Genomic DNA, 13473 nt, shown 5'->3' on the forward strand with positions numbered 1-13473 from the left:
CCCGGCAACGTCACGGGGGCGGGACCGCCAGGGGGCGGAGCCAAAAGGGCTGGTGACCTCGCGGTGGGCGGGGCCTCCCCAAAAAGGGACCCAGGCGTCCGGGTTGAGCCACACCCCTTTATTGAAGTCCCGCCCCCGGCGCGGGGGGGGCGTGGTCAGGGCTCTCCGGTGATGCTGATGGTGGCCAATGAGACGCTCTCGGTCGAGAGGCTCCGCCCCTTCTCGTAGATGACGTAGAGGTAGGGGGAGGGGCTGCCGTCGGGCCCGGGGGGCGGGGCCGCCAGGGAGGAGTAGCCGCTCGGCCCCGCCCACAAGCGCAGGCCCCGCCCCCACCACGTGGTGCCGTTGTCGAAGCTCCAGCGCAGGGTCAGGTTCACCCCTGGGGGCGGGGCCGGCTCAGGACACGCCCACCCAGACCACGCCCGAACTCCGGGGTCCCCCAAACCCCCACCCCCGAGTGCCCCCCGACCTCCCGGGTCCCTCCCGAACTCCTGGGTCCCCCTGAACCTCCCGAACTCCTGGGTCCCCCTGACCCCCCCCGGACGCCTGGGTCCCCCCACCCCCATCTCCATTCCCCTCCCGAACTCCTGGGTCCCCCCGCCCTCCCGCACTCCTGGCTCCCCCTGGATGCCTGGGTCCCCCCATCCCCACCCCCATCCCCATTTTCTTCCCAAATTTCTGGGTCCCTCCGCCTCCCTGGGTCCCCCCGGATGCCTGGGTCCCCCTGAACCTCCCGAACTCCTGGGTCCCCCCATCCCCATCCCCTGGGTCCCCCCATCCCCATCCCCCCCGCACTTCTGGGTCCCCCTCCCCCATCCCCATCCCCATCCCCCCCGCACTCCTGGGTCCCCCCATCCCCATCCCCATCCCCATCCCCCCCGCACTCCTGGGTCCCCCATCCCCATCCCCATCCCCCCCACCCCCCCGGCTCCCCCCGAACTCCTGGGTCCCCCATCCCCATCCCCATCCCCTGGGTCCCCCATCTCCCCCGCACTCCTGGGTCCCCCATCCCCATCCCCTGGGTCCCTCACCCCCCCAAACTCCTGGGTCCCCCATCCCCATCCCCCCCGCACTCCTGGGTCCCCCCATCCCCATCCCCATCCCCATCCCCATCCCCATCCCCATCCCCCCCGCACTCCTGGGTCCCCCCATCCCCATCCCCATCCCCATCCCCATCCCCATCCCCATCCCCCCCGCACTCCTGGGTCCCCCATCCCCATCCCCATCCCCATCCCCATCCCCATCCCCATCCCCATCCCCATCCCCATCCCCCCCGCACTCCTGGGTCCCCCCATCCCCATCCCCATCCCCATCCCCATCCCCATCCCCATCCCCATCCCCATCCCCATCCCCCCCGCACTCCTGGGTCCCCCATCCCCATCCCCATCCCCATCCCCATCCCCCCTGAACTCCTGGGTCCCCCATCCCCATCCCCATCCCCCCTGAACTCCTGGGTCCCCCATCCCCATCCCCATCCCCATCCCCATCCCCTGGGTCCCCCATCCCCATCCCCCCCGTCCCCCCGCCCCGCCGGGGTCCCCCTCACTCCGGCTGTCGTGCGCGGGGTTGCTGAAGAACAGGGCCCCCCCGGCCAGGGCGACGCCGGCGGCCACGGCCGGGTCGGGCAGCGCGGGCAGCAGCGCCACGGCGCGGGGGGGCAGCGAGGCGCCCCCGTCCCAGCTCCGCGCCACCATGCGGCACCGGCACCGGTACTGGTTCTGGTTCCGGATGTTCAGCCCCACGGACCCGTCGGGCAGCTCGTACGGCTGGGGAGCACGCGGGCCCGGACGCCTGGGTCCCGCGCCCGGACGCCTGGGTTCCCTACACCCGGACGCCTGGGTCCCCCCCACTCGGATGCCTGGGTCCCCACACCCGGATGCCTGGGTCCCCGCACCCGGACGCCTGGGTTCCCTACACCCGGACGCCTGGGTCCCCCTCACTTGGATGCCTGGGTCCCCACACCCGGATGCCTGGGTCCCCGCACCCGGACGCCTGGGTCCCCCACACCCGGATGCCTGGGTCCCCCTCACTTGGATGCCTGGGTCCCCACACCCGGACGCCTGGGTCCCCACACCCGGACGCCTGGGTCCCCCTCACTTGGATGCCTGGGTCCCCACACCCGGACGCCTGGGTCCCCGCACCCGGACGCCTGGGTCCCCCACACCCGGATGCCTGGGTCCCCCTCACTTGGATGCCTGGGTCCCCCACACCCGGACGCCTGGGTCCCCCACACCCGGACGCCTGGGTCCCCCACACCCGGACGCCTGGGTCCCCGCACCCGGACGCCTGGGTCCCCACACCCGGACGCCTGGGTCCCCGCACCCGGATGCCTGGGTCCCCCTCACTTGGATGCCTGGGTCCCCACACCCAGACGCCTGGGTCCCCCACACCCGGACACCTGGGTCCCCACACCCAGACACCTGGGTCCCCACACCCGGACGCCTGGGTCCCCCACACCCGGACACCTGGGTCCCCACACCCAGACACCTGGGTCCCCACACCCGGACGCCTGGGTCCCGCGCCCGGACGCCTGGGTTCCCTACACCCGGACGCCTGGGTCCCCGCACCCGGACGCCTGGGTCCCTTGGGTACCTGGGTCCCCACACCCGGACTCCTGGGTCCCTTGGATGCCTGGGTCCCCACACCCGGACGCCTGGGTCCCCCAGATACCTGGGTCCCCCCCACCCGGACGCCTGGGTCCCCCACACCCGGACGCCTGGGTCCCCCTCACTCGGATGCCTGGGTCCCTTGGACGCCTGGGTCCCCACACCCGAACGCCTGGGTCCCCACACCCGGACACCTGGGTCCCCGCACCCGGACGCCGGGGTCCCTTGGATGCCTGGGTCCCCACACCCGGACTCCTGGGTCCCTTGGATGCCTGGGTCCCCGCACCCGGACGCCTGGGTCCCCCCCACTAGGATGCCTGGGTCCCCACACCCGGACGCCTGGGTCCCCCCAACCCGGACGCCTGGGTCCCGCACCCGGACGCCTGGGTCCCCACACCCGGACGCCTGGGTCCCCGCACCCGGACGCCTGGGTCCCCCACACCCGGACGCCTGGGTCCCCCCAACCCGGACGCCTGGGTCCCCCCAACCCGGACGCCTGGGTCCCGCGCCCGGACGCCTGGGTCCCCACACCCGGACGCCTGGGTCCCCCACACCCGGACGCCTGGGTCCCCCCCACCCGGACGCCTGGGTCCCCCCAACCCGGACGCCTGGGTCCCGCGCCCGGACGCCTGGGTCCCCACACCCGGACGCCTGGGTCCCCGCACCCGGACGCCTGGGTCCCCCTCACTCGGATGCCTGGGTCCCCCACACCCAAATGCCTGGGTCCCTTGGATGCCTGGGTCCCCCACACTCGGACGCCTGGGTCCCCCACACCCAGACGCCTGGGTTCCTTGGACGCCTGGGTCCCCCACACCCGGACGCCTGGGTCCCCGCACCCGGACGCCTGGGTCCCTTGGATGCCTGGGTCCCCACACCCGGACACCTGGGTCCCTTGGATGCCTGGGTCCCCACACCCGGACACCTGGGTCCCCCCCACCCGGACGCCTCGGTCCCCACACCCGGACGCCTGGGTCCCCCAGATACCTGGGTCCCCCCCACCCGGACGCCTGGGTCCCCCCCACCCGGACGCCTGGGTCCCCCCCACCCGGACGCCTGGGTTCCTTGGACGCCTGGGTCCCCACACCCGAACGCCTGGGTCCCCCACACCCGGACACCTGGGTCCCTTGGATGCCTGGGTCCCCCACACTCGGACGCCTGGGTCCCCCTCACTCGGATGCCTGGGTCCCTTGGACGCCTGGGTCCCCACACCCGAACGCCTGGGTCCCTGCACCCGGACGCCTGGGTCCCTTGGACACCTGGGTCCCCCCACCCGGACGCCTGGGTCCCCACACCCGGACGCCTGGGTCCCCCACACCCGGATGCCTGGGTTCCTTGGACGCCTTGGTCCCCACACCCGGACGCCTGGGTCCCTCGGCCACCTGGGTCCCCCACACCCAAACACCTGGGTGCCCTGAACCCCTGAGTCCCTCCCGAACTCCTGGGTCCCCCCGGACGCCTGGGTCCCTCCCGAACTCCTGGGTCCCCACCTGGCACTCGTCGGGGGTGAAGTCGCGGGGTCTGCGGGGCGCCCCGAAGGGGATGGCGGGGAGGGTCCCCCCCCGGCGCCACGAGCGCCCCCCGTCGTCGCTCAGCAGCAGCGTCACCCCGTCCCGCTCCAGCGTCCCGTGCCCGCAGAACACCAGGCGCCCCCTGGCGGGGGGGAGGAGCTTCTGGGGGGGACACGAGTGACACCCGGACGCCTGGGTCCCCCCTGTGTCCCTTTGTTCCCTCCCGAACTCCTGGGTCCACTCCCGAACTCCTGGGTCCACTCCCGAATTCCTGGGTCCCCCCTGAACTCCTGGGTCCCCACCGGACGCCTGGGTCCCCTCTGGGGTCAGAACACCAGGCGCCCCCTGGCGGGGGGGAGGAGCTTCTGGGGGGGACACAACTGAGACCCGGACGCCTGGGTCCTTCCCGGATGCCTGGGTCCACTCCCGAACTCCTGGGTCCCTCCCGAACGCCTGGGTCCCCCCACCCGAACTCCTGGGTCCCTCCCACCCCCTATATCCCCCCCCACCCCCTGAACTCCTGGGTCCCTCCCGAACGCCTGGGTCCCTCCCGAATGCCTGGGTCCCCCGAACGCCTGGGTCCCTCCCGAACGCCCGGGTCCCTCCCGAACGCCTGGGTCCTCACCCGTATCCCGTAGCCGGGGCCGGGCGCCCACACCTCCCCCCCGAAGACGTGGCTGATGTTCTCAGGGGGTCCCCAGGCCCCTCCCCCGTCGCGGCTCCTCAGGACGTGGGTGCTGGGGGGGCCGCAGGCGGCGGGGGGATGGGCGCAGCGGGCGAACAGCAGCAGCACCTCCCCCCCCTCCCCCACCCCCAGCGCCCCCAGGTTCAGCCCATCCCCCCCCCACCCGTCGTCCGTCGCCACCCGCGTGGGGCCCCACGTGGCACCTGGGGGGGGGAGGGGTGGGGGGGGTCAGGACGCGACCCCCAACCCCCCCCATAACCCCCAAACCCCCCCCCCGGACCCACAAAACCCCCCACTCCCCCCCAATCCGCTCCTGGAAACAATTACATGGTGTTCACTCTGGTCCCTACCGATGGCTGTAACCTGCAACCCCCCCAGAACCCCCATAAACCCCCCAGCACCCCCAAAAATCCCCCCAGGACCCCCCCAAAGACCCTTTTGACCCCCCCAAAACCCCCCAGGACCCCCCAAACCCCCCCAAGCCCCTCCTGTAACTAATTACATGTTGTTCACTCTGGTGCCTACTGATGGTCGGATTCTACAAACCCCCCCCAGAACCCCCACAAAACCTCTAACCTCCCCCCCAGACCCAAATAACCCCCCCCATAACCCCCCTGGGCCCCCAACCCCCTCCTGTTAATAATTCTGTGCTGTTCACTCTGGTCCCTACTGACGGTTGGATTCTACAAACCCCCCCAGAACCCCCATAAACCCCCCAGGACCCCCCAAAATCCCCCCAGGACCCCCCCAAGACCTTTTTGACCCCCCCCAGGACCCCCTGAATCCCTCCTGTTAATCATCCTGTGCCGTTCACTCTGGTCCCTACTGACGGCCGGATCCTACAATCCCCCCCAAAACCCCCAAAACACCCCCCAAATTCCCCCCCTAGACCCAAATAACCACCCCCATAACCCCCCTGGGCCCCCCAAGCCCCTCCTGTCAATCATTCTGTGCCGTTCACTCTGGTCCCTACTGATGGCCGGATTCTAGAAACCCCCCAGAACCCCCCCCAAACCCCCCAAAACCCCCCCAGACCCCCCCACAAAGACCCTCTTGACCCCCCCAGCCCCCCCCCATAGCTCCCCCCCACCTCCATCCAGCGACCTCCGGCACACGATGACTTTGGCCCCCACGTCCGCCGCCGAGCGTTTCCGGCCCTCGGCGCAGGCCAACAGGGCCCCCCCCGGCGTCACCGTCACCAGCGGCACCCGGAACGTGTGCACCCCCCCCCGGCCCTCCCCGCTCACCCACAGCAGCTGCTCGCGAATCACCCGCGGGCGCACCTGGGGGGGAGGAAGAATTGGGGGGGTCAGGGGGGGGTCTTGGGGGGGTTACTGGGGGCTTAGGGGGGTGTTGGGGTGGTCTAAAGGGTCTTTGGGGGCGTTCTGGGGGGGAATGTGAAGTACGGTCATCAGTAGGGACCAGAGTGAACAGGACATAATGAGTTATAGGGGGAATTCTGGGGGTCCTGGGGGGTTTATTGGGGGCTTGGGGGGTCAAAAGGGTCTTTGGGGGGGTCCTGGGGGGGTTTGCAAAGTGCAGCCATCAGTAGGGACCAGAGTGAACGGCATGTAATGAGTTACAGGGGGGGTTTAGGGGGGTCTTGGGGGGGTTTATTGGGGGCTTGGGGGGTCAAATGGGTCACTGGGGGGGTCCTGGGGGGGTTTATGGGGGTCCTGGGGGGGTTTGCAAAGTGCAGCCATCAGTAGGGACCAGAGTGAACGGCATGTAATGAGTTACAGGGGGGGTTTAGGGGGGTCTTGGGGGGGTTTATTGGGGGCTTGGGGGGTCAAATGGGTCTTTGGGGGGTCCTGGGAGGTTTTATGGGGGTCCTGGGGGGGTTTCCTGGATGGAGCCATCAGTAGGGACCAGAGTGAACGGGACATAATGAGTTAAAGGGGGGATTCTGGGGGTCCTGGGGGATTTATTAGGGGCTTGGGGGGTCAAAAGGGCCTTTGGGGGGGTCCTGGGGGGTTTATGGGGGTTTAGGGGGGGTCCTGGGGGGGTTTGCTGGATGGAGCCATCAGTAGGGACCAGACTGAACAGGACATAATGAGCTCTGGGGAGGGTTTTGGGGGGTCCTGGGGGGATTTGGGGGTCTGGGAGGGGTCAGGGGGGTCACGAGGGGTCGGTCCCACCCCGGAAGTCCCGTGTGTCCCCCTCCCCCCACACCGGAAGTCCCCTGTTTTCCACCCCCTCCCCCCCACCGGAAGTACCGTCTCGGGGGTCGCGACCCAGCGCGCGGCGGCGCCAACGGCCAGGAGCAGCGCGAGGAGCTTCCGGGCGGCCATGGCGGGTCACGTGGCGCCGGGTCACGTGGCGCCGGGTCACGTGGGAGCGGGGCTTAAAGCGGCAACGGCAAATTGGGGGTGGGGGAGGGGAAGGATTTAAAGCGGTAACGGCTCGCAAAAGGGGCGGAGCCAGGATTTAAAGCGGCAACGGCAGGAAACGGGGCAGGGCCACGGCTTAAAGCGGCAACGGTTATGGCGGGGGTGGGATCAAGGATTTAAAGCGGCAACGGTAAATTGGGGGCGGGGTCAAGGAGTTAAAGTGGCAACGGCAGGAAGGGGGCGGAGCCAGGGTTTAAAGCGGCAACGCCCATGAAATGGGTCAGGGCTTAAAACGGCAATACCCATGGGGCGGGGTCAAGGATTTAAAGCGGCAACGACCGGTAAAGGGGGAGGGACCACGGCTTAAAGGGGCAACGCCAAATTGGGGGCGGGGTCAAGGGCTTAAAGCTGCAACGGTCGGTAAATAGAGGGGTGGGGCCAGGATTTAAAGCGGCAACGCCTGGGGGGGGAAGGGTCAAGGAGTTAAAGCAGCAACTGCATAAAGGGGGCGGAGCCAAGATTTAAAGCGGCAACGCCCATGAAGTGGGTCAGGGCTTAAAGCGGCAACGCCAAATTGGGGGTGGGGTCAAGGATTTAAAGCGGCAACGCCAATAGTTGGGGCTTAAAGAAGTGATGGCCGGTGGGGCCCACCAGCGAATAAAACACCCCGTTTTGGGAGAAAACTGCTTCTTTTGGTCACTTTTATTGCACTTTTTTCACCACCACCCCCCCCCACATCCGGCCTGCGGGGGAGGGGGGAGGCTGATATGGGCCCCACCCACCGCTGTTGCCGTTTGAAGGGTGGGATCCGCTGTAGTCCCGCCCCCCGGTGGGGGCGTGGTCACCAGTGGCCACGCCCCCTCACTCCGGTCAGGTCTTGGCCAATCGCAGCATCGGGCCTGAGGGGGTGGGGATGCTGTGGGGGGAAGGGAGGGGTCACTCGGGGGTCACCCAGGGGTCATGGGGGTCACGGGGGGTCAAAGGTCACAAGGGGGTCGGGGGGGATCATGGGGTCCTGGGTGGGGGGGGGCAGGGGTCATTGGGGGTCCCTGGGAGGGATTGTAAAGTGCAGCCATCAGTAGGGACCAGAGTGAACAACACATAGTGATTTACAGGAGGGGGTTGGGGGGGTCCTGGGGGGGTCAAAAGGGTCTTTGGGGGGGTCCCTGGGGGGTTTTGGGGTGTTTTTTGGGGGCTTTGGGGGGGGTTGCAAAGCGCAGCCATCAGTAGGGACCAGAGTGAACGGCACATAATTGGTTATAGGAGGGGTCTGGGGGGGGGTTGTAGGACATGGGGGTTCGGGGGGGGTCAGAGGTCACGGGGGGGTGTGGGGGAGTCACCTTTGAAGCAACTGCGCCCCCACCAGGTCGTGCAGCAGGTACGGGACCCCCAGGCGGGCGCCCGGGGGGTTCGGTCGCTCCCGCAGCCCCAAGACGGGAACCTCGCGGTGCCGGGACCTGCGCACGACCCCCAGCAGCGCCCGGCGACCTGCGGGGCAACGGGGGGTCAAGGACAGACCCTCCCCCTCCGCGCCGTCAGTAGGGACCAGAGTGAACGGCACGGAGTGAGTTACAGGAGGGGTTTGGGGGGTTTATTGGGGGTTTAGGGGGTCAAAAGGGTCTTTTGGGGGGTCCTGGGGGGGTTTGTAGAATCCAGCCATCAGTAGGCACCAGAGTGAACGGCACATGGTGAGTTACAGGAGGGGGCTGGGGGCGTCTGGGGGGATCTAAAGGGTCTTTGGGGCGGTCCTGGGGCAGTTTTGGGGGTTCTGGGGGGGTTTGCAAAGCGCAACCATCAGTAGGGACCAGAGTGAACAACATGTAATGAGTTACAGGAGGCACTAGGGAGGTTTTGGGGGCATCAAAGGGGTCCTGGGGGATTTGGGGGGGTTAAAGGGGTCACTGGGGGGGTCTCTGGGGGGGTTTGCAAAGTGCAGCCATCAGTAGGGACCAGAGTGAACAGCACAGAGCGAGTTACAGGAAAGGGTTGGGGGGGTCCTGGGCGGGTCAAAAGGGTCTTTGGGAGGGTCCTGGGGGTGTTTTGGGGGTTCTGGGGGTGTTTGCAGATTGCAGCCATCAGTAGGGACCAGAGTGAACGACATGTAATGAGTTACAGGATGGGGTTGGGAGGGTCTGGGTGGGTCCCAGGGGGTGTGGGAGGTTTGGGGGGGTCTGGGGGGGTCTGGGGGGGGTGTGGGTTGTTTTGGGGGGCAGGGGGGTCCCCTCACCTCGGATCAGTTCCCGCACAAAGCGCCCGACCCCCGGCAGCGCCAACCACCAGCTCCCAGCATCACGCACGGTCAGGAGCCCCACGCCCACCAACTGCCTGGTGGGGGGGGAAAATGGGGTTCAGGACCCCCCCAAAAACCCCCCAACACCCCCCCACATCCCCACAACCCCCCACGGGTCCCACAACCCCGCCCGGGTCCCACAAAACCCCCCCAACCCCCTCCTGTTACCAATTACGTGTCGTTCACTCTGGTCCCTACTGATGGCTGCGCTTTGCAAACCCCCCCAAAATCCCCCAAATCCCCTCCAAAACCACCCAAACACCCCCCAGGGAACCCCCAAAGACCCTTCTGACCCCCCCAACTCCTTCCTGTAACTCACTACCTGTTGTTCACTCTGGTCCCTACCGATGGCTGTGCATTGCAAACCCCCCCCAACACCCCCCGGACCCCCAAAATTCCCCCCAGGACCCCCCCAAAGACCCTTTTGACCCCCTCAGAACTCTCCAACCCTTTCCTGTAACTCACTACATGTCGTTCACTCTGGTCCCTACTGATGGCTACGCTTTGGAAATCCCCCCCTAAAACCCCCCCAGGACGCCCCCAAATTCCCCCCAAACTCCCCCTAGCACCCCCCCAGACCCCCACATCCCCCCCCACACCCCGTGTCCCCCCCTTACGTGACGTCACCGTCCCCAAACCCCATCTCCCGCAGCCGCGTCTCCTCGAACCCCATTTCTCGCCCCACGGCCACATCCAGGAACCTCCGCACCAGCCCCTCCCGGGGGGTCCCCGACACCCCCGCCAGCACCTGGGGGGGGGGCACAGGGGTCAGGGGGGTCCCCAAAACCCCCCAGACCCCCCCCCAATGTCCCCCCAAAACCTTTTCCTTGTAGGACTCGGTGGGGACGACCCCCAAAGTGTCGGGGCCCAAACCCAGCGGCAGCAAAAGGATCCGGCCCTCGGCACGAAGGTCGTTCTGGGGAATGGGGGAGAGGATTTTTGGGGGTCCCCAAAGGTCTCAGATCCCCCCCAAACCCCCAAACTCCCCCTGAACCCCCAATTATCCCCATGAGTCCCCTAAACCCCCCCAGAGCATCGGGGTCCAGGGGCAGCAACAGGATCAGGCCCTTGGGGCTGAGGTGGTTTTTGGGGGGTTGGGGGATTTTGGGGGGGTCAGGGGGGGTTGGGGGGGTCTGAGGGCTCAGTGGCTTTGGGGGTGTCAGGTTTTTTGGGGTTCAGGGGGGGTTAAGAGGGTCTTTCGGGGGGTCCTGGTGGTTGTCATGGGGTTGTTTGTAGAACCCAACCATCAGTAGGGACCAGAGTGAACGACACGGAATTGTTTCCTGGAGGGGGTTGGGGGGGGTGGGGGGGTTTGTGGGTCCGGGGGGTGGTTGGGGGGTTATGGGGGGGTTGGGGGTCGAGTCCTGATCCCCCCCCCCCCCCATTCCCTCCCCCTCCCCAGGTGCCATATGGGGAGGTCAAGGGGTTTTTGGGGGTTATGGGATGTCAGGGGGCTTTTGGGGGGGGAGTCATGGGGATTTGGGGGGGTCAGGGGGGTTTGGGGGGGTTTAGGGGGCTCAGGAGGGGTCTGGGGGGGTCAGGGTGATCAGGAGGGTTTTAGGGGGTTTTGGGGAGGGCAGGGGGGTTGGGGGGGGTCATGAGGGTCTGGGGGGGTCAGGGGGGGTATGGGGGGGTCAGGAGGGTTTTAGGGGGGTTTGGGGGGGGCCTGAGGGTGTTAGGAGGGTCTGGGGGGTCAGGGGAGGTCCAGGGGGGCTTGGGGGGAGCATGGGGTTTTGGGGGAGCATGGGGTATTTGGGGGGTCAGGATGGGTCAGGAGGGTCTGGGGGGGTTTGGAGGGGGTTGGGGGGGTCAGGAGGGTCTGGGGGGTCTGGGGGGGTTCTGGGAGTGCCAGGAAGGTCAGGGGGTGTCAGGAGGGTCTGGAGGGGTTTGGGGGGGACCAGGGGGGTCAGGGGGGCTTGGGGGACGTCAAGAGGGTCTGGGGGGGTCAGGGGGGCTTGGGGGGGTGTCAGGGGGGTGTGGGGGGGTCACTATTTTGGGCGCTCACCAGGTGCCTGTCCACGGCCGTTCTGTCGGGGACGAGGTCGTAGAGCTGGTGCCGCAGGACGAGGGGGGGCAGGGAGTCCCCAAAGAGCCCCCCCGGGAACAGCGAGAACAGCGAGCGCAGCGCCCCCCGCACCCCCCCTGCCGGGGGACAACGGGGGACAATGGGGGACAATGGGGGACAGTGGGGGAACTCGGGGTCACTGGGGGCTTTAGGACCCTGGGGGTTATTTGGGGTCACTGGGGGGGCTTTAGGACCCTGGGGTTATTTGGGGTCACTGGGGGGGCTTTAGGACCCTGGGGTTATTTGGGGTCACTGGGGGGGCTTTAGGACCCTGGGGTTATTTGGGGTCACTGGGGGGGCTTTAGGACCCTGGGGTTATTTGGGGTCACTGGGGGCTTTAGGACCCTGGGGGTTATTTGGGGGCACTGGGGGGGCTTTAGGACCCTGGGGGTTATTTGGGGTCACTGGGGGGGCTTTAGGACCCTGGGGTTATTTGGGGTCACTGGGGGCTTTAGGACCCTGGGGGTTATTTGGGGGCACTGGGGGGGCTCTGGGACCCTGGGGGTTATTTGGGGTCACTGGGGGGCTTTAGGACCCTGGGGGTTATTTGGGGTCACTGGGGGGGTCTCTGGGCCCCTGGGGGTCACTCGGGTCACGGTCACCCCCCCATTGTCCCCCCCAATTCGGTACCGTCCGGTTCCCCCCGCGGTTCCTCCAGGCGGCGGCGCCGTCGCTTCATGGGGCGGCGCGCGGCGATGACGTCACTCCGCCCGGGGGGGGGCGTGGCTTGGGGGGAAGCGGGCGGGGTTTGGAGCGGAACGAACCACTTGGTTCCAATTGGGGGGGGGGGGGGGGGGCGGACTGAACCACCGCTCCGCCGCTTTTCAGCCGTTTCTGGGCGGTTTTAAAAGGCGCAAACGCGTGGTTTTCTTCAAAGAGCGGGTAAATGGGGCTCCCGGGTGGGCGCTGGGGCGGGTTGGGGGCGTTTTGGGGGCGTTTTCCCGTTTCAATGATTCCACGGCGGCCCCCGGGGGCGCTAAAATTGAAATAGAGGCGTCAAAATCGCCTCGAAATTCAAATAAAGGCGACGAAATCGCCTCGAAGTTCAAATAAATGCGGCAAAAAAGCGTTAAAATTCAAATAGAGGCGCCAAGGGGCGGGGTTTCAGTAAGGGGCGGGGCTACCAGGTTGGCTCCGCCCTCCAGGGGCGTGGTTTCCGAAAGTGGGCGTGGTCGCCATTAAAGGTGGATTTAGGGCATTGAAAGTGGTTTGGGGACATTAAGCGTGGTTTTTGGGGACACTAAAGGGGTTTTGGGGACATTAAAGTGGTTTTGGGGACTTTCCAGGTGACTTTGGGACACCAAAGGAGGTTTGGGGACCTTCCCCCCCCCCCATGTCCTTGTCCCCCCCTGTCCCTCCTGGCCCCGCAGCCACTGGCCCCGTGTCCCTGGACCTTGGCCCCGACCCGGACGCCTGGGTCCCTTGTCCTCGGACGCCTGGGTCCCTCACACCCGGACGCCTGGGTCCTCTGTTCCCGAACACCTGGGTCCCTCACACCCGGACGCCTGGGTCCTTTGTCCTCAGATACCTGGGTCTTCCCATCCCCGGACGCCTGGGTCCCTCACACCCGGACGCCTGGGTCCCTTGTCCTCGGACGCCTGGGTCCCTCACACCCGGACACCTGGGTCCCTCATTCCCGGACGCCTGGGTCCCTCACACCCGGACGCCTGGGTCCCTCATTCCTGACCTTTGCCCCCATGCGATCCCCCCGTGACCCCCCCACCCCCAAAAATCCTCTTCCCCCCCTCCCCTCCCCCCCCCCGAGTTTTTCCCACCTCTTCCCGGCAGGGGGGGGTGGGGCGGGGGGCGGGGTGGGTCCCGGATGCCTGGGTCCCTTTTGGGGGGGAAGGGGGGGGGGAGGGGCCACTCCCGGACACCTGGGTCCCCTGGAGGGGGATCCAGGTGTTCAGGGTGGGGCCCTAATTAGCAGCAGCTGCTGTTAATGAGGCAGCTGCTAATGAGGCCTCGTTACCCCCCCATTGGGGGCAG

The 13473-nt window shown here is 67.5% G+C and overlaps 2 protein-coding genes across 2 annotated transcripts; both read right to left on the reverse strand.

The window, feature by feature from the left end:
* Window positions 1-103: 103 nt before the first annotated feature.
* On the reverse strand, window positions 104-7831 carry NEU1 (neuraminidase 1). Its single transcript, XM_071801027.1, has 6 exons — window positions 7016-7831; window positions 5890-6082; window positions 4740-5002; window positions 4094-4276; window positions 1547-1766; window positions 104-379 (listed from the first exon to the last, which is right to left on the reverse strand). The coding sequence occupies exons 1-6, from the start codon at window positions 7088-7090 to the stop codon at window positions 156-158; spliced, it is 1158 nt and encodes a 385-aa protein (XP_071657128.1). The 5' UTR covers window positions 7091-7831; the 3' UTR covers window positions 104-155.
* Window positions 7814-12663, reverse strand: WHR1 (winged helix repair factor 1). Its single transcript, XM_071800904.1, has 8 exons — window positions 12609-12663; window positions 12115-12318; window positions 11425-11561; window positions 10240-10335; window positions 10037-10167; window positions 9357-9454; window positions 8470-8617; window positions 7814-8045 (listed from the first exon to the last, which is right to left on the reverse strand). The coding sequence occupies exons 1-8, from the start codon at window positions 12661-12663 to the stop codon at window positions 8000-8002; spliced, it is 915 nt and encodes a 304-aa protein (XP_071657005.1). The 3' UTR covers window positions 7814-7999.
* Window positions 12664-13473: the final 810 nt, after the last annotated feature.

The sequence above is a fragment of the Patagioenas fasciata genome, chromosome 34 (assembly GCF_037038585.1).
Source record: "Patagioenas fasciata isolate bPatFas1 chromosome 34, bPatFas1.hap1, whole genome shotgun sequence".
Taxonomy (NCBI): domain Eukaryota; kingdom Metazoa; phylum Chordata; class Aves; order Columbiformes; family Columbidae; genus Patagioenas; species Patagioenas fasciata.

Bases quoted from the DNA above. Each gene is read 5' to 3' on its own strand.
- WHR1 (XM_071800904.1), bottom strand. From the start codon at position 12,663: ATGGCGACCACGCCCACTTTCGGAAACCACGCCCCTGGAGGGCGGAGC. The intron at 11,562-12,114 runs GTACCGAATTGG...GTCCCCCGGCAG, and splicing joins ACCGCGGGGGGAACCGGACG to GGGGGGTGCGGGGGGCGCTG. The intron at 10,168-10,239 runs GTTTTGGGGGGA...CCCCCCCCCCAG, and splicing joins CCGAGTCCTACAAGGAAAAG to GTGCTGGCGGGGGTGTCGGG.
- NEU1 (XM_071801027.1), bottom strand. From the start codon at position 7,090: ATGGCCGCCCGGAAGCTCCTCGCGCTGCTCCTGGCCGTTGGCGCCGCC. The intron at 5,003-5,889 runs GTGGGGGGGAGC...TCCCCCCCCCAG, and splicing joins CCGGAGGTCGCTGGATGGAG to GTGCCACGTGGGGCCCCACG. The intron at 380-1,546 runs GTGAGGGGGACC...CCCCGCCCCCAG, and splicing joins CCCCGCGCACGACAGCCGGA to GGGTGAACCTGACCCTGCGC.